Source organism: Canis lupus, chromosome 6 (genome assembly GCF_048164855.1).
Source record: "Canis lupus baileyi chromosome 6, mCanLup2.hap1, whole genome shotgun sequence".
Lineage (NCBI taxonomy): Eukaryota > Metazoa > Chordata > Mammalia > Carnivora > Canidae > Canis > Canis lupus.
The window spans coordinates 16,744,547-16,763,690 of NC_132843.1; the positions used below are offsets into that span (position 1 = coordinate 16,744,547).

At 42.6% G+C, this 19,144-nt stretch overlaps 1 protein-coding gene across 1 annotated transcript in view; it reads left to right on the forward strand.

Annotated features, from left to right (window-relative positions):
• Positions 1 to 888: 888 nt before the first annotated feature.
• LAMA3 (laminin subunit alpha 3) overlaps positions 889 to 19,144 on the forward strand; it is a 249,419-nt gene continuing 231,163 nt past the window's right edge. The window contains exon 1 of the mRNA XM_072829057.1: positions 889 to 1,197. Within this exon, the coding sequence (XP_072685158.1) occupies positions 904 to 1,197 (294 nt within the window). The 5' untranslated portion in view covers positions 889 to 903. The remainder of the gene's footprint in view (positions 1,198 to 19,144) is intronic.

Sequence of the window (19,144 nt, forward strand, 5' to 3'; positions counted from 1 at the left end):
AGAGGCACTTAGGTCAGTCCTGGCCCGCAGTAGTGACACTATCTCCAAATTGCTTCAAGGGCCAAAGCGGGCTCGGTTTGGGGGAGTCATCCTGCATACAAGACCAAATCTCGGCCCCAGGATCGGGGTATCCTCTGCTCCAACGCCAGCTTGACAGCTCCAGTAATTCGCTCAACACCTCCCGAGTTTATCTAAAATTTAGCAGATTGGGCATCCAAAGGATTTCCTCCAAGGTGTCTTCCCAGCGTGGCAAACCACAACCCGCGCTACTGGCTCTCTTTTAACCGTGTAAGTTCCACCACTCCCAATTCCCCATGAATTCCTTCGATCGCACACTCGGAACGTGGCTGTAGTGCCACAGGGATTGTTGGCGCCCTGTGTTGGAGAGATTGACCGGACTTGTTCGACAACGGAGACTTGTCCGGGAGACCACAGTGTCTTTGATGTAAGCTCTGCAGGCAGTGCCAGTTTGCTCTGATGCCTCACCCAAGCCTTCCCCCTTGTCCGAGGTCGGGAGCTGGCTTTCACGCCGGGTCTGAGACCGTGAGCCGCTGGAGAAAGGAAATAGTCTGATTAGTGCGCCGGGCGTGGGAAGGTGGGGCGGGCCCGCCCCCGCGCCCCCCCCCCCCCCCAGCAGCCAGGGTGAGCGCCCGGGAACGCCTTTGCTCTCCCAGCTCGCGGAGGCTGTAGGGCGCAGCGCGCTGCACAGACCCGGGGTGCGGGCCCGAGGCTGGCACGGCGGCTCCTGCTCCGCTGGGTGCCGGCTCCAGCGCCGCGGGTCCCACAGCCGCGGGCTCCGGGCGCCTGCAGAGGGGGCGCAGAGGGGGCGCAGAGGGGGCGCAGAGCGGCCGCCGCCCACCCCGGCGCCGAGCCCGCAGCTCCCGGAGGATCACGCGCCGCGGGATGGCGGCGGCCGCGCGGGCTCCGGGCTGGCCATCCAGGCCAGTCCTGCTGCTGCTGCTGCTGCTGCTGCCGCCGTCCCTGCTGCCCGCCGCGGGCACCGCTCGGGAGCCCCGGGCCGCGGCCCGGCTCAGCCTGCATCCGCCCTACTTCAACCTGGCGGAGGCGGCGAGGATTTGGGCCACCGCCACCTGCGGGGAGCGGGAGCCCGGCGGCGCGCGGCCCCGGCCCCGGCCCGAGCTCTACTGCAAGCTGGTGGGGGGACCCACCGCCCCGGGCAGCGGCCACACCATCCAGGTAAGGTCCCGGGAGCGAGCTGGGGGTGCCGGGTTGGGGTGGGGGCGGAGCGGCCCCCCTCGCTGGCCAGCGACCCGGAGCGGAGCGAGGGGGACCGCTCCCCGCGCTCGCTGGCGGTCCCAGGCCACCGAGAAGGGCTCCCAGGCCCCGCGCGGGCCGGCGACCCCGCGCGGTGGGCTCGGTGCCCGGGGGCGATGGTGCCGGAGCTCCGCCGAGGCCGGGACGAGGGGAGCACGCGAGGGGAGTGAAGGCTGAGGTTCGGGGTGCGGGCGCCGAGGAGAAACGTCCCCAGGTGCGCCCCGGGGTGCATGCAGCCGTCGCCCCATCCTGCCTCCGGCACTCAGGTGGCGCCTGGCCAGGCCCTGAGCGCCCCTCGGCTTCCCTGGCGCGCCTCCTTCCCGCAGGCCCTCTTGCTCCCCGACCTTGTCGGAGAAGTTGGTGGCAGTGCGTTTCCCGGGCGTGTTTGCAGAGAACTTTGAGGTTGTATCGGTAGCATCGCTCCGATGTCGCGGAAGAGACGCGCCAGCGCGCTGCCTGCAGTGCCAGCCTTCAGGGTCCCTGGGGCGAATGACACCTGAGATGGACACGGCGCTCCGAGATGGACATCGGACTCATCCCGCGAGCACCCGGTGTAAATGGTCGTGTTGCTGGTGCTTCACCAGCGTCGGGAGGTGCGCCCAGGTCTTTGGCACACGACCCTGACGACTGCGCTGGGACCCGGAGCCCGGGAGCAGGTTAAGAAACGTGGCTGCGTCTCAAAGTGGGGCAGCGGGATTTGAACCCAGTCCTGCCTTGAAATCCTCTTTCCACTGAGCCATAATTCATCATTGCCTCCCTCATTCTACTGGGAAATATTGCTGAGGAATAAGAAAGTGTTGCCGGAAGAGGGAGTAATTTTGGAGCTTGGACTCCGAAAGCAAAAGATTAGCATTGAGAATCTAGGTCGGTGTTTTAGAAACTTTCGCTTGTGCACGTCAAATCGTTGAACGTGCAATGCCAAGAGGTGCTTATTTTTTTTAAGTTATTTTTTTAAATTTTTATTTATTTATGATAGTCACACACAGAGAGAGAGAGAGAGAGACAGAGAGAGAGAGGCAGAGACACAGGCAGAGGGAGAAGCAGGCTCCATGCACCGGGAGCCCGAAGTGGGATTCGATCCCGGGTCTCCAGGATCGCGCCCTGGGCCAAAAGCAGGCGCCAAACCGCTGCACCACCCAGGGATCCCCAAGAGGTGCTTATTTATTTATGAATTATATGCATGTATTTTCTTTACTAACAGCACCAAAGAATTTTGCTTTCTCTAAATATTTAATTTGTGATTGTGTATAACTACTTATAAATATACAAATGTAATTATGGATATAATTCTTTTTGACAAGTTTAGGTCAGCACTTATGATCCAGCAATTCAAGGTTGGTTTTACATTTATACTTGAAATTAGTCATTGTAGCTGAAAAGATATCTCAAAAATATGCAGATTCAAGGAGGATGGCCTTGACCACTGAGCTCCAGAACCAGCTGCGTAATTCACAGAGCCCCATGCAAAATGAAAATATAGGGCGCTTTCTTGAAAAATTATGATGGTGATAGCAGACCATTGAGTTAAGTGAGTGGCCTTTTCGAGCATGGGATTCTGTGTAACTGTACAGGTCTGACACTGTCTGAGTTCACTAAATCATGGTATTCATATTTCTACCCCATCCTTCAATTATTCTAAAAATTTTGTAAAGTAGACACTTGGCCAGGCAATGTTTGCTTTTCAAGTGGCATTCAGTACTTCTTGGTAGGAAGGTAATATGCTTTAACGGTTTAAAAAATAGATCCAAAACTCCCTGCAAGTATTTTTTGAAAATATTAAAATATATTATAAAATTCTGTGTCCATGTTTTTAAAATGTGCAAGTAGGACAACTTTCAGAGTAACACAGTTCCATCTTTTCAACAAAAAAATTAAAACATTTCCAAACATCTGTTTTCCAAAACAGTCTTTTCAAAGTGTGCATTTCTTTAGAATCATACTTTTTCACACATTGTTGAAACAACACCTTTACTTTGGTAGGTGCCTCCATTTTTTGTAAATATTTATCAGGTAGTGTATTACTGGCAGCTACTTGTCATCCCAGAGGAAGCAAATTTGGAATTTCTTGTAAAAAAAAAAAATGTGACTCATCATTAAATTTTAAAGTCTCACTCTTTTTTTTTAAAAAAAAAAAGATTTTTATTTATTTATTCACAAGACACACACACACACACACACACATAGAGGCAGAGACACAGGCAGAGAGAGAAGCAGGCTTTCCATAGGGAGCTGGATGTTGGACTCCATCCAAGGATCCTGGGATCAGGATCTGAGCCAAAGGCAGACACTAAACCACTGAGCCACCCAGGTACCCCTAACTTTTAAAGTCTTTTAAGTACTTTACCGTGAGATAAGCAGTGACTCTATGTCATCCAAAGGATTTCTTTGTCACTCCTCATTTTAGGATAAGGTTGGAACTGTTCTACTACTTAGGAGAATAGAATCCGCATGTCCACTTAACCAAGCTCATGTCAGCTTCAGTGTGTAATGGTCAGATGACAGTCTGGTGGATCCTCTCCTCTTTTTCTCTTGGGCAGACAGTCAAGACCATTGTGACCAGCTGACTTGTGGACTGGGTAAAGGCCCTAAGCAATCTGCACATTACATAGGAGTAAAACTGAATTTCTTCATTTTTAAGTAAAACAAAGAAGTTGTAATATTCCCTCCTGGCAGCCAGTCAGATTGCCTGGCACGTCCAACTTTGGAGAGAGCTGTTTTGATCCTGGGAAGGGTAAATGCAAAGGGAAGGAAGGTATCAAGGAAATTTGTAACTGTTTCCTCTCCCCTAGATTTGTCTAAGAATGGGCCAACCTTCATTCTCCTAAACTGTTATTTTCTTTTGAGTGCTCCTAGGTTGATACTACATTCCTGGAAGTCCAGGAAAGTCATATTTTTTGTGCTGAGTTTCCAGGATAGGTCCTTAAACTTTGGTTCACAGTTCTAGATAGAGTCGGAGGTGGCTTTTCTGAGGTCATTCAGCAGACTGCATTTCTAGGTCAGGGAATAGCCTGTGGAAAAAGAATGCCATCTGCTGTTATGCCTTATTCCTCCCCAAAGATAAGGGGTGAACAAGAGCTCTGGTGAATAGTGCTTTCTGCTTTCACAGTTGAGGGCTTGAGATGGACTGATTGCTGATGTGAGAGGCTCTTACCTAATGAGGACAGAACTGTGTTGGAGACAAGATGGGGAAGGGGAGTTCTAGAAGCCCTGTATTGGCAGCAGCTGGTACAGATCCTTTCTCAGGAAACTGAGGGGTGTTGGGAGAAGGGTGGGAAATTATGATTGATCAGTTGGTTGTACCCGAATGATGATTACCTCGATTCTGTTTATACAGCTCAAGATGGGAAATGGAGAAGGGTTAACTAAAATAGTTCTTTTTCTTTGAGCTTTCTAAAAATAAATCTTTAGGGCTAGCCAGGATTTAGAATTTCAAGCCAGAAGAAATTTGCAAAAAATGTAAAAAATGAATAAAAGTTATATCTTAAAATAAAACCTGGGTTTATGGTCCTGACTATAATAATAATGCTGATTCTTGAATGATAGCATGTGTCAACAGGTAGGGCATTTTTAAAGTTTGAATTTTATTTATTGTGTGAAAAATGTTCATTGTGGTTTCTCTGGGCTTAAAATTTGTTAAATAAGATTTTATATACTTGTTACTGCTCAGACATTAAGTTTTTGATATTTGAGAGCTCTGTGATTCAGGGATTTTGTCTGTCTGGTTCACTACTGTATCCTATGCTTAGCACAAAGCCTGGAAGAGCATACATGCTCAGAAAATATTGAAGGAAAGGATGTGGAATGAAGACAGAGCTAGAGGCTATAAAGAAGTTAATGTAGGGACACCTGGGTGGCTCAGTGGTTGAGTGTCTGCCTTTGGCTCAGGTTATGATCCTAGGGTCCTGAGATCGAGTCCCACATCAGGCACCCCACAGGGAGCCTGCTTCTCCCTCTGCCTGTGTCTCTGCCTCTCTCTCTGTGTCTCTCATGAATATGTAAATAAAATCTTAAAGAAGTTAATGTAAAGGATAGACAAGAAAAATGCACAAATTAATTCTGTTCTGCTAAAAAGTAATTACCACTGAAATCTGTCACATTTTATTCTTCAATTTTATTTTATTTTTTAAAGATTTATTTATTCATTCATGATAGAGAGAGAGAGAGAGAGAGAGAGAAGGGCAGAGACACAGGCAGAGAAAGAAGCAAGCTCCTCGCAGGGAGCCGGATGTGGGACTCCATCCCCAGACACGGGATCACGCCCTGAGCCAAAGGCAGATGCCCAACCGCTGAGCCCCCCAGGCGTCCCTATTCTTCAATTTTCTTTTAAAAAGATTTTTATTTATTTATTCATGACAGAGAGAGAGAGAGAGAGAGAGAGAGAGAGACGGAGACACAGGCAGAGGGAGAAGCAGGCTCCATGCAGGGAGCCTGACGTGGGACCCGATCCCGGGACTCCAGGATCACACCCTGCGCGGAAGGCGGCGCTAAACCGCTGAGCCACCGGGACTGCCTTATTCTTCAATTTTAAATGTTCACTTACCTATGGATCAAGAAACATTATTATTTACTGATGTATGATAGAGATGATGGTAAAACATAAGTGGAAGGCTGTATTGAAAATATAACATTGTGGTTGGTTTAGCTGGCACAAATACTATACTCACAAGGAATGAAATGAACATATTTACCAAACATACGATGTCAATTTTGTACACTGAAGTTCAACATATCTTTTGTCATGTTCCTTCATTACATTATAACTTACACACAGGAAGGTGCATGTTGCCTGAATGACTGGTAGGGAAGTGCACACATGTGAGTTACAGCCAAGAGCAAGAGTGCTTGCCACACAGCCATCTAGGTTGTGTGTTTGTGTAACTTGGACAAATCTCCAATAAACAGGAAACTCAGTTTCACTAAAGCTGTTTATAGAACCATTGTGAAAGAGAAACCATTTGTGAGCTTTTCAACAAGGGCCTTTTCCTTTGTGAAACTGGTAGGAAAGTCTTGAGCAAGGGCTCAGAAATCAAAGACATTTACTCTTCTGTTGATATATTTGTAACAATTCTTAGCTGCAAGCTATTTTGAGACTTCAGACAAATGACTACAGTCAGCAATTTAAAGATGAATGATCCTTTTTAAAAAATTATTATCCTAATTGTTCTGCATTTCTGAACGCTAGCCAAAATTTAGCAATGAAGGCTAATCATTCGAAGAAAACAAACATAAATGTTTTCTTTTGGAGAGCCACAGTCACTCACTAGCAAAGGAACATGGTCCAGAATGGCAGCAGTTAAAATCTTTGCCCTAACTAATCACTGATTACTGAGCTCATGGACCTTCAGGGTTTTTGAAGGTGAATAGTTGAAATGAGAATGCTCAATCCTTGAATCGCAGGATTTTACTTCATGATCTGAATACCTGTGCCATTGAGAATGTAGATCATTTAATCTGAGAAAAGTATATAGTCATAGGGAAAGAGAAGGACAAAGGTTTATTAATTTCAGCCTCTTACTTATGAGAAAACTATACTTAACCCATGACAGAAAGTTAGCTGTGAGCATTTTACATCTTTAGTGCATGTATGAATGTGAAAAATTGCACATTTTCTTCATTTTTTTTTACCAAAACTAGATTGAAGTATGTGAGTCATTTTTTACATTTTTATTGAGGCAGTAATTTAAGTACTATAACAAGCATCCATTGTAAGTGTGAATTAAATGTTTTTAAATAAATTTATAGAGTTGTGCAACTATCACTGGAACCCAGTTTTAGAACATTTCCATCGACTCCAAATGTTCTCTTGTGTCTACACACTCAATTTCTGCATCTATTTCCACTACTATGATTTCTGTCTCTAAAAATTTCTCATTTCTGCGTATTTCATATAAATGAAATTATACAACATGTAGCTTTTTTTTTTTGTTTGTTTTTTTTTTACAACATGTGGTCTTATGCGTCTAACTTTTTTTTAAGCGGGTGAGGAGATGGTGTGGTAGGGACAGGGAGAGAGGGAGAAAGAATTTTAAGCAGGCTTCACACGCTGTGTGGAGTTGAACACCGCACTTGATCTCGTGACCTTGAAACTAAAATCTGAGCTGAAATCAAGAGTTGGACACTTAACTGACTTAGCCACCTATGTGCCCCTTTTGTTTCTGACTTCTTTCACTTGGCATAATGATTTTGAGGTTCATTACTATTGTTATATGATTTAGTAGTTTGCTTTTTTTATTGTAGAAAATAATATTCTGTTGTATAGCTATACCTCATTTTCTTTATTCAAATCATGGACATTTGGATTGTTTTTAGGTTTTGGCTACTACAGAAAATGCTGCTGTGAACATTCACAAACAAATATTTGTGTGGACATATGTTTTTGTTTTTCTTGGTTTGATTCCTAGGAGTAGAATTGTTAGATCACATCATAAATGTATGTTTAAGTTTTTGAGAAACTACCAGTTATTGAAATGGAGTAGTGTTGTCTCCAGCTATTATTAGGAACTATTTCTCCCTTCAGTTCTGTTAAGTTTTGCTTCATGTATATTGAGGCTTTTTGTTTGGTATAGATATATTTACACTGTTATGTCTTATTGAAGGATTGGCTCTTCTATCAATGTGTAATGTGTGTCTTTATCTTTTGTAACTATTTTTAACTTTAAAGATTAATTTGTCTGATACTGATATTAGTATAATCACTCCAGATTTCTTTGGATTACTATTTGTATAGTATACCTTTTTCTGTCCTTTCAATTTATTTGTGTCTTTGCATCTAAACTGAACTCTTGTAGATCTGTATTGTGGATTTTTTGTAATCCATTCTGCAGATCTTTGCCTTTTCATTGGTAAGTCTAATCCATTTACATTTAAAGCGGTTAAGGATAAGAGGGCCTTACTTCTACCATTTTGCTATTTGTTTTCTATATGTCTTATATTTTTTGGTTCCTCAATTCCTCCATTACTACCTTCTTTTGTATTTAATTTCTTTTTCTAAAGCACCATGTTGGTTACTTTCTCATTTACTTCTCTGTATATTTAAAAATTATTTTCATAGTGGTTACTCTGGGGATTACAAGTAATGTCCTAAATTTATAACAGTCCAGTTTGAGTTGATATCAGCTTAGCTTCAGTAGCATCTAAAACTCTGCTTCTATACAGGTCTATCCCCCACTCTTTATGATGTTATTGTCACAAATTAGGTCTTTATACATTGTTGCCCATTGACACATAATTGTTGTTCTGTGCATGTGTTTTGTAAATCATATGGGATAAACCAAAAATCCAATAATACTTGCTTTTGTATTTATCTACATAGTTTATTGTACTGGTGTTTTTTATTTCTTTTTATGGCTTTGAGTTGGTGTCTAGCATCCTTTCATATCAGCCACAGGACTCCTTTAGCATCTCTAGCCTTTTAGCCTTCAATAGGGCAGGTCTACTAGCAACAGACTCCTTCAGCTTTTGTTTATTTGGGAATGTCCTAATTTCTCCCTCATTTTTGAAGGATAATTTTACCAGGTATGGAATTCTTGACTGACAGTTTTTTCCTTTCAACATTTTAAATATGTCATCTTAATGCCTTCTGGCTTCCATGGTTTCTGATGAAAAAATAGGTTGTTAATCTTATTTAGGGTCCCTTGTATATGATTAATTGCTTCTCTTTTGCTGTTTTCAAGATTTTCTTTTTGTCTTTTGACAGCTTGATTATATATAATATATCCTGATGTGAAACTCTTTGAGTTTGTCCTACTTGGAGTTTGTTAAGTTCTAGGATGTGTAGATTCATTTAATTTAACCACAAAATTTAATCAAATTTTCGAAGTTTCAACCATTATTTCTTCAAATATCCTTTCTGCTGCTTTCTCTCCTTCTGCTGGAACTCCCATAATGTGTATATTGGTTTGTAGGTCAATATCCTACAGGTGTCTTGAGCTTTGTTTATTTTTCTTCATTCTTTTTCTTATTCTCAGGCTAGATATTTTCAATAGGCTTATCTTCAAATTAATTGATTATAGGTTGTTATAATTTTTTGAATATATTCCAGAGTTCTGGAAATGTTCATTTTGACAGGTTTTTTTTTGTGAGATTAATTGTTGCTTTAGTGGAGGAATGGATCTTTGCAGCTTTCTCCTCTGCTATTTTTGGTGATATCCTTACATCTTCTTTTTGAGTGCTTCCTTATTTTCCAGTACCACAACATATTCCAGGGTCATTTTAAATTTTTTTTGTTCCTGCCTTGGAACCAACTGGTTTTTCAAGGAGCATTATTTGTTTGTTTGTTAGTTTATTATGAGTGTGGTGTTTAGAAACCACGATCTGGGTATGGGGTACCATTTAGTAAATGCTCACTATTACTAGTGTATCACTGCATTTAGACCCTTTCAGTGGACAAAGCTAGGAAATATATGCATATCTACAAATTTCTATATGCACACACATCTACACTGGAAGGCAATTGATTTTTGCACATGGATCTTGTATCCTATGACCTTCCTATAGTTTTTTTGGTAGATTTTTCAGTATTTTATACATACAGAATTACATGTGTTTTATTTCTTCCTTTGCAATCTGTATTCCTTTAATTTCTTTCTTTCTTTCTTTCTTTCTTTCTTTCTTTCTTTCTTTCTTTCTTTCCTTCTTTCTTTCTTTCTTTCTTTCTTTTCCTCGTTCATTCATTCATTCAGAAACACTTATTAAATAGTGGCCCTTACATGCCAGGCATCATTCTAGATGCTGAGGATACAAAAATGATATGGACATGATCTTTCTGTATATGACTAGTGTTATTATGATCTAATTTTTTTTAAAACCAGGGAAACTCCTATGAGGGAGAATAGGATATCATCTCATTGTATATATTATCAAATTATTCTCACTTAGAGGTGAATAACTCTGGCTCTATAATCATGTAGACCCAACTTTGAATTCTAACTCTACAGCTCTTTGACCTTGGAAAATTGCATAATTTAGTTTCCCAATATAAAAGACAGAATTAATAATACACACATTTATTGGGAGGATAAAAAGCGCCCAAGCATATATTATGGAACATAGTGCTCAGTGAATGTGATTTCTCATGGCATGGAAAAACTGTTAGGTAAGATTCCTAAAGTGGTAAACTACAATGATTTGTCACAATAGTCATTTAAAAGTTTTGAGTAAAAAATTCTTTTTTTAAGAAAAAGATCTTATTTATTTAGAGAGCAGGCATGAGTGAATGAGGGGAACGGCAAGGGGGAGGGAGATCTATATGGGGCTTGATCTCATGACCTTGAGATAATGACCTGAGCCGATATTAAGAGTCCAATGCTTGACCATGTGAGCCACCCAGGTGCCCTTAAGAAATTATTTTAATAATGAAGGGTACAGTGCATTGTATACTGAACATAGTTGGCATACTAAATAATCCACAGGCAAAGTAGTTTTTATAGAATAGCAATGTTAATTTGTTTTTATACTGTGTTAATAACTAGTTTAGATATTATTTGTTTACATAGGGGCACATTTTGATATTAATTAAAGAACTATTTTAGGGGGAGTATGGCCATGGAATTGGACAACTGTCCATGCAGCTGGCCTTGGAGACGGAGGGGTTGCCCTTCCTGCACCACATGGTGAGCTCCCGGCTAGTACCTGTGGCTTGTAACATTGCCAGCTGAAGGTGTTCAGCTGCATCCTTCTCTCTGTGATGTTTCAGAAGCTTTCAACCCAGCTGAGGGCCTTGAGGCAAAGGCAGCTGGACTGCTGTGGAACTTGATGTTATTGTTAAAGGACAAGAGGCTTTAGCAGTGGCTTGTTTGAAAATGCAAGAGGAATTAAATGCACCAGTTAAAAAGTATCAGGAAAAACTAAGACAGCTCAATGAGCAAAAGAAGGAGACAGAAGATTGAAATGTGGGGCAGCATGCAAGAAGGAAAAAGGTACAAAGTAAATATTAGAAAGCCTCCAGAAGAAGACCATCCTGGGCTTTCTATTTCATCGCTTGTGCTGAAATGAAAATCTAACAGAATGCCTTTGCAGGGAGGTAGTTATAAGCCTTTGGTGAAGGAAGTGAAGCTTGCTCCTGGAGACCTGGGCAGAGGCCCATCATCTGGTAGATGAGGCTGAGAATCTTGTTAGTGTCGCTTTTGACATTAGCAAGATGAATCCTTAACCCTCAATTCAGTTGCCTTACACATGCTTTTCACAATGACTAGCCATGGAACAGGGGATTTATTTCTCTTCTTTACTACACCTGCATCTTTAATTCTTGAAGTCAGCATAGGACATAGACATCACCACTAGCAGGAGTGGCAGTTGGTCACACTCAATAAAGCTAATGACTGCATTCATTGATTTCATAGGTAATTGCTAGTTGATAGATAAAGTCCTCTGGGTGATAACAGTCTTGGGTGGTTCTTCAAGTTAGAGGTCCCTGCTAGTATGACAGTTTCTGCAACAGGTTGTGTTGAATGATGTATTCCTTGTAAATGGTGAGCCCACCACCAAGGATAACTGATGCAGATAGATGATGGGGTTGTTTTTATATATTTGTTTTTATGCACAGAACTTTGAAAAAAAAGAAACTGTAAATATTTAAAAATGCAAAGAACATTTTTAGCATCTTTATTAAATGCAAGGAAATTCTTTATGAACTTAAATTCATCTGTCAAACCTTAAACAATTTTATTTTTTAAAAGATTTTTAAGATTTATTCATCTGACAGAGAGAGAGAGTGCAAGTGAGGGGGGCAGCAGGCAAAGGGAGAGGGAGATGCAGGCTCCCCGATAAGCAAGGAATCCGATGTGGGGCTCAATCCTAGGACCCTGGGATCATGACCTGAGCTGAAGGCAGATGCTTAACTGACTAAGCCATCCAGGTGCCCCATAAACAACTTTTATCATTAAAAAAAAAAAGTAACATTTTTTTGGGTTAATTTTGGTGGCAATAATATATTCTTCCAGAGTGTAAAATTTTTTTTTTGGTTGTGATTCAGGCTTTCATGAAACCTACATTAACCCTTGATCAACATTCTGGAACCATTTGCCTAGTGAGGAAAAAGGTTCATTAAATGATACCTCAGTGGTCTTAGTCAATGGAATTGACTGTATACATGGGCTCGTGGCCAAGGGACATGTGGGGGCTGAAATCCAGCCTGGGCAAGGCTGTCTCTGCTCAGAGGCAGGGAGCCTTTTTTCTGCTTAAAAAAAAAAAAAAAAAAAAAAAAAGCACTTTTTGGATGAGCTAACAGAGGCTTGATTAGATCCCTCATGCCAGCAGGGTGGAAAATGCCCTGGGGAAAGCCAACTCATTGAATCTCATGTGTCCTGCCATTTTTTTTCAATGTCATAAACATATTTTATGTTCTTAGTCGTTTTCCCATCCTAGATGCTCAGAAAATACATGTGAGATTAATAAATGAACATTAGCTAGAGAGAATATGGGTTTTAATTAGATTGTTTATGCATAGCTTAACTGTGAGAAGTGGTAAAAAGAAGCAATTCTCCACTTCTTTCAAGTTATACCATATACTGCATATGCTGGGCACAGAAATGATACCAAATAAAGAGGCAGAATGGGGAGCAGGAAAAGCAGCCTAGTGATCAGGGGATGTATTCCCCTGCATAGTGCAGGGTATTAATTTAAAACACACTTATGTAACACTTACTGATGCTTGGCAATGTTCTAAAGCACTTTACATGTACCAACATCTTAATCCTCACAACAGTTTGTGAAGGGGGTACTCTTTGCATGCTCATATTATAGATAGGAAATTGAAGCACGAGAGTTTAAGTGATTAGGATCAAAAAGCTAGTACATGGGGCAGCCAGATACTCTGGCTGCAGAGTTCATGCTCTTAGCCGCTATACTATGCTGCCACTGCTGAGCCAACTACTCCTCCTTCAGAGTTTCTGCCCAGCTGTGCACCATCTCACTAATTCCATTCATCGCCTTGGAGCCATTTATTTCCATGTCTGGTGTCCTTATTAGATAGATCTAGGGCACTCTGAGAGTTGGGCCCCATTTTCCTGCTCACATCTGTTTCCCCTCTGGCAGCATGTCACAGATACTCCATAGATGCTTTGTGAAGAAATTTTCAAAGGGCAACACCATCATCAAATTTTCCTATAGGAGTAACACCTGCGTACAAGTGCTGCTTGACAAAAAAAATACCTGAATTTCAACAACCTGCCTTTGGAAGACAGGTGTGGCCCTGATGTGTTGAGTTTCCAGGTAGAGATATCTGATACAGTGGCTAAGACCAAGAAGCTGCAAGAGGCAAGGAAGGATCCTTCCTTTACAGGTTTCAGAGGAAGTAGGGCCTTGCCAACACCTCAATATCAGACTTCGAGCTTCCAGAACTGAGACAAGGCATTCATTTCTGTTGTTCTCATCCACCCAGTTTCTGGTATTTTGCTATGGCAGCCTGGAAGACTAATATAGTAACTGTTCATCTATTTGGGCTGCCATAACAAAATACAATAGATTGAGTAACTCATCAACAAAGGAAATTTATTTCTCACAGTTCTGGAGGCTGGGACATCCAAGGTCAAGATGTGGGCAGATTCAGTGTCTAGTGAAGACCTACTTCCAGTTCATATTATTTTGCTGTGTCTGCATATGGTGGGAGAAATGAGAGATCTCTCTGGGGTCTCTCTTATAAGGGCACTCATTCCATTCAATTCATCCTAATACCATTATCTTGGGGGTTAGGACTTAACATATGGAATTGTGGTGGTGTATGTGGGGGGCATACAAATATTCAGTCCATTGCAGTAACTTTATTTTTTATTTATTTATTTTTTCATTGCAGTAACTTTAACTTTAAATCAGATAACTTGTCTCTCCGTCAGTCAGCAGTACTTACTGACTATTCAGTGTGTGAGTTATCTGTGTGTGGGAGTGGAGCATGAAGGGCACTTCATGAGGCTCCCTGGATAGTTCTAGGGTCTTTGCCTTTGAGACTTTGTAATCTGGCAATTCAAAGTGTAGTCCCTAAATAGAATGAGGTTGCTCTTGGCTGAACAAATATTTAGGGATCATTCACATTAAAGTATCTTTAAATGTGAAGAGCGTATCAGAGAGCCGTAAAGTAAGGATTGACTAATGCAAGTGAGACTGGGAGTTTGGGGACAATGGATACCATGAGCCTTGGATCCCTTTTGCATAGAGTCTAGTGGTTGGATGATTCCTTCACCACTAGTGAGGGTTGAGGGATTACATCAAGGGAAGGGTGGCGTAGGATTGTGAAATGAAAGGGCCAATTCCCTATGTCCTGGGATTGGCTCTACAGAGACTAATACTGCTGAGGATTTGTGTGCACAGAAGACACTGGTGGCAAAGGTTCCATGCAAGGTAGTTTGTGTAGTGATTTGATGAGAACAGAAATTTGAGACTTTGGAATTTTCCTCTTGTCTTCTCTGTTTCCAGGTGCCTTTCCTATTTTACTGTGACAACTGACCACTTAATGTATCTTTAATGTGATTTTTAATATTTTTAATGAACCAGAAAAATCAGCAGAAAATGGTGGGAGACCTCTTTTAAAAAAAATTATTTATATATTCGTGAGAGAGAGAGGCACAGACACAGGCAGAAGCAGGCTCCACATAGGGAGCCTGACGTGGGACTTGATCCCTAGTCTCCAGGATCACACCCTAGGCTGAAGGTGACGCTAAACTGCTGAGCCACCTGAGCTGCCTGGTGGGAGACCTCTTTAAGAAAATCCCTTAGTGCTGCTATAAACATCGGGGTGCAGGTGTCCCTGCGTTTCATTGCATCTGTATCTTTGGGGTAAATCCCCAGCAGTGCAACTGCTGGGTCGTAGGGCAGATCTATTTTTAACTATTATGCTGAGTGAAATAAATTAATTGGAATAGGATAAACATTATATGGTCTCATTCATTTGGGGAATATGAAAAATAGTGAAAGGGAATAAAGGGGAAAGGAGAAAAAATGAGTGGGAAATATCAGAAAGGGAGACAGAACATAAAAGACTCCTAACTCTGGGAAACGAACTAGGCGTGGTGGAAGGGGAGGTGGGCGGGGGGTGGGGGTGACTGGGTGACGGGCACTGAGGTGGGCACTTGATGGGATGAGCACTGGGTGTTATTCTATATGTTGGCAAATTGAACACCAATAAAAAATAAATTTATAAAAATAAAAAAGAAAGAAAATCCCTTAGTAAGGTTGCCATAAACTAGTTGAGTTTTTTTGTTTCTTTGTTTTATTTCATTTATTTCAGGTCAACTTAGTGGACTTTTATCTGAGTAAAAATATAGCTGTTGAAGTCACTCTTTCTAATAGTAATAAAACCTTCATTCCTTTTCTCTAAGCAGCATGGAACTTTTTTTACGTCTCATATACTTGGAGTTACCTGCAGCTTCAATTTTCTTTGATTGCTTGCTGGCCTAGGTTCTGGTGGTGTTTTCTCTGCCTAATAGGTACAGCAATTGTCACTCTAGCTTAGGACGATTGAAGATGAAACAAATCACAGTAGAACTTCTTGACTAACCACAAGGAAGATGTGGCTGAGGGTCTTCAGAATCGCTACAAAGATGTTTGTAACCAGTGTTCCCCATCTTCACTTAAGACAAAATAGAAGGGGATGTGTAATGTTGTAACACAAAGGATTGGGATCAGCTATGGGGAAGAACTAACTGTGCAGAGTGTATGGCACCACCAAAAGGATTTTTAAAGAAGAGGGGATGAGAGTCCTTCGTGAAGTCAAAATCCTATATGTTATCTTTTAGGCTGATCCACAGACAATTAGAAGGCTTTGACTGGCAGGCTTCACGGGGGAAGCTGCCCTCCCCACACCAGACCTGTATACAATGAGTGCATTGCAGTTTTCTCGAGGGAGTTGCAGCCAAGTGTTCAGGTGCCCCTGGACCAGCCATGCTCCTATGCTCATCTACATTCCCAGTGCTAGAGCTTAGATTCAGGGACTTCCAGTACTTCCCAGGTGCCTCCCCTGAGACTTCTTATGGGATGCTATGGCTGAGGCACTTTTCCCCATGGTGATGGGGTATTTTTCTACTCCTGCTCTCCCCTTCTCTTTACCCTCAACCCTCTGGGATCGTAAAAAGGCAGGAGCCTTTTGTTTGGGGCTCCTGGGCAGTGAGATACTTCTGTCATCTGACCCCTGCCTAGTGCTGTTCCATGGGGAAAAATGGAGCACTGGGATGCTGGCATTTTTGCCTCTTGCCTTCACTGTTGCAGTGAATAATGAAATCTTGATTGTTATTTTCAGATTGGCTTGTTTTCCTTTTTTTTTTTAATTTTTATTTATTTATGATAGTCACAGAGAGAGAGAGAGAGAGAGAGAGAGAGGCAGAGACACAGGCAGAGGGAGAAGCAGGCTCCATGCACCGGGAGCCTGATGTGGGATTCGATCCTCGGTCTCCAGGATCGAGCCCTGGGCCAAAGGCAGGCGCTAAACCACTGCGCCACCCAGGGATCCCCAGATTGGCTTGTTTTCATTGACCATCTCAGCACCTGGAAGCTGGTAGAATTTTTGTGGATGATTTTTAAAAAAAGATTTACTTATTTACTTGAGAGGGAGGGAGAGAGAGGGAGGAGAAGGTACAAGCAAGGGAGAGGCAGAGGGAGAGGGAGAGAGAATCCTCAAGCAGACTCCCCACTGAGTGCAGAGCCCGAAGCTGGGCTCCATCTCCATCTCACAATGCTGAGACCGACTGAGCCACCCAGGTGGCCCTGGATGGGTCTCTTTTTTTTTTTTTTTAAAGATTTTATTTATTTATTCATACGAGACACATACACACACAGAGACAGAGACACAGGCAGAGGGAGAAGCAGGCTCCATGCTGGGAGCCTGATGTGGGACTCGATCCCGGGTCTCCAGGATCATACCCTGGGCTGAAGGCAGAGCTAAAACGCTGAGCCCGGCCCTGGATGGTTCTTAATGTAGATTCTTATCAATGAAGGAAAGAACTGCTACCTGAGAATGTGTGTAATATTCATTCACTCCTCTATTTTTTTAAAAAAGATTTTATTTATTTATTCATGAGAGACACACAAAGAGAGGCAGAGACATAGGCAGAGGGAGAAGCAGGCTCCATGCAGGAAGCCCGATGTGGGACTTGATCGCAAGACTCGGGGATCACACCCTGAGCTGAAGGCAGACGCTCAGCCGCTGAGCCACCCAGGCATCCCTCGCTCCTGTATTGAACAAATACTTATTGACATCTATGTTCCAGGCACAGGGGACAAGGACACTGTGGGCTGGGAATACAAATTTGAACAAGGTAACAAAGGTCTCTACCTGCATGGAGGTGGTGTTATCTGTGGAGACTGCAACCAATGAGTAAACATATTACAATAATTATAGATTATGGTTATATCATAGAGGGAATAAGCAAGATTTAAAAACGTATTTTATTTAAATTCAATTTGCTAACATATAGTATAACACCCAGTGTTCATCTCATCATGTGCCCTCCTTATTGTCAAAGTGGTTAGTGGAGGGAAGCTTCTCTAGGTTCAGTAAATGGAGAGGCTTTTCTTTTTTTTTAATTTTTATTTATTTATGATAGTCACACACACACACACAGAGAGACAGAGACAGAGACACAGGCAGAGGGAGGAGCAGGCCCCATGCACCGGGAGCCCGACGTGGGATTCGATCCCGGGTCTCCAGGATCGCACCCTGGGCCAAAGACAGGCGCCAAACCGCTGCGCCACCCAGGGATCCCTGAAGAGGCTTTTCTAAGGAGGTGTTATTGGTACAGAAACCTGGGGGTTGGGAAGAAATCAGCCTCATGAAGAGGGTGGGAAAATGTGTTCCATGCAGAGGGACCAACAGGTACAAGGGTTGTGATGTGGGAACAGGCACAGTGTGTTCTAGGAATTCAGAAAGCCATGCTGCCCTAGTTGTTGTGTGTTTTGAATGTTATGCCTGAGTGAGACCTCTGTATCCTTTCCAGAATTTATAAATACTTCATTTTGGTTTTGTATGGATTTATATCCCTTCTGGTCCTCAAAAGAATTTAAGTGACTGGTGAAATTTAAAAGCTTTGAACTGGGCAGCCCGGGTGGCTCAGCGGTTTAGCGCTGCCTTTAGCCCAGGGTGTGATCCTGGAGACCTGGGATCAAGTCCCGCATTGGGCTCCCTGCATGGAGCCTGCTTTTCCCTTTGCCTGTGTGTCTGCCTCTCTCTCTCTCTCTCTCTCTGTGTGTCTCTTATGAATTAAAAAAAAAGAAAGAAAGAAAAGCTTTGAACAAAAGAGTTGAGGGACAATAGGAGAGTAAAGCAGTGAGGAGTATCATTGATTCATGAAAAGATCAGGAACTAAAAGGAAATTGAAAGGGAAAAGCTTGGCTCCAGGAATGAACCAGGTCACGGTCAGACTATGTCCCCAAGGGCAGTATCTGGCTCTTAGCAGGTCAGTAGTTGATGGTTGAATGAATACACTATTAGGGCAGATGGGTTCTCATCAACCTAGGCTTTGGCATGAAACTCTTGGAAGGAAGTAGTTTGGGTTTGGGGGAGAAGTAAATGTGACCTGGCCCACTTTGTCAACCTGAACTTGTGTTAGAGCAGGTAACTTACATGCGATGACAGGTACTGAGTGACCCCTTATTTGCCAGTAAAATGCCAACACAACATACAGAGAACAAGAGAATAGAGGGAGAAGTGGAAGAAAGAGGAATGTATGGAGACCATCAAAATATGAGTTTAAAAACTTCCAGAAGGAACTTCTTGGGTTCTTTCAAGAAGGAACTATTTGGTACTAGAACCTCCAAAAGTAGATGGTATGGTGTCAGAGTTAAGAACATGGGCTTTGGAATTAATAGAGCTCCCTTTGAAAGCATCTCTTCCTAAGGATGTAACCCTGAGTGAGTTATGTAACCTCTGTGAACCTTGGTCTCATCT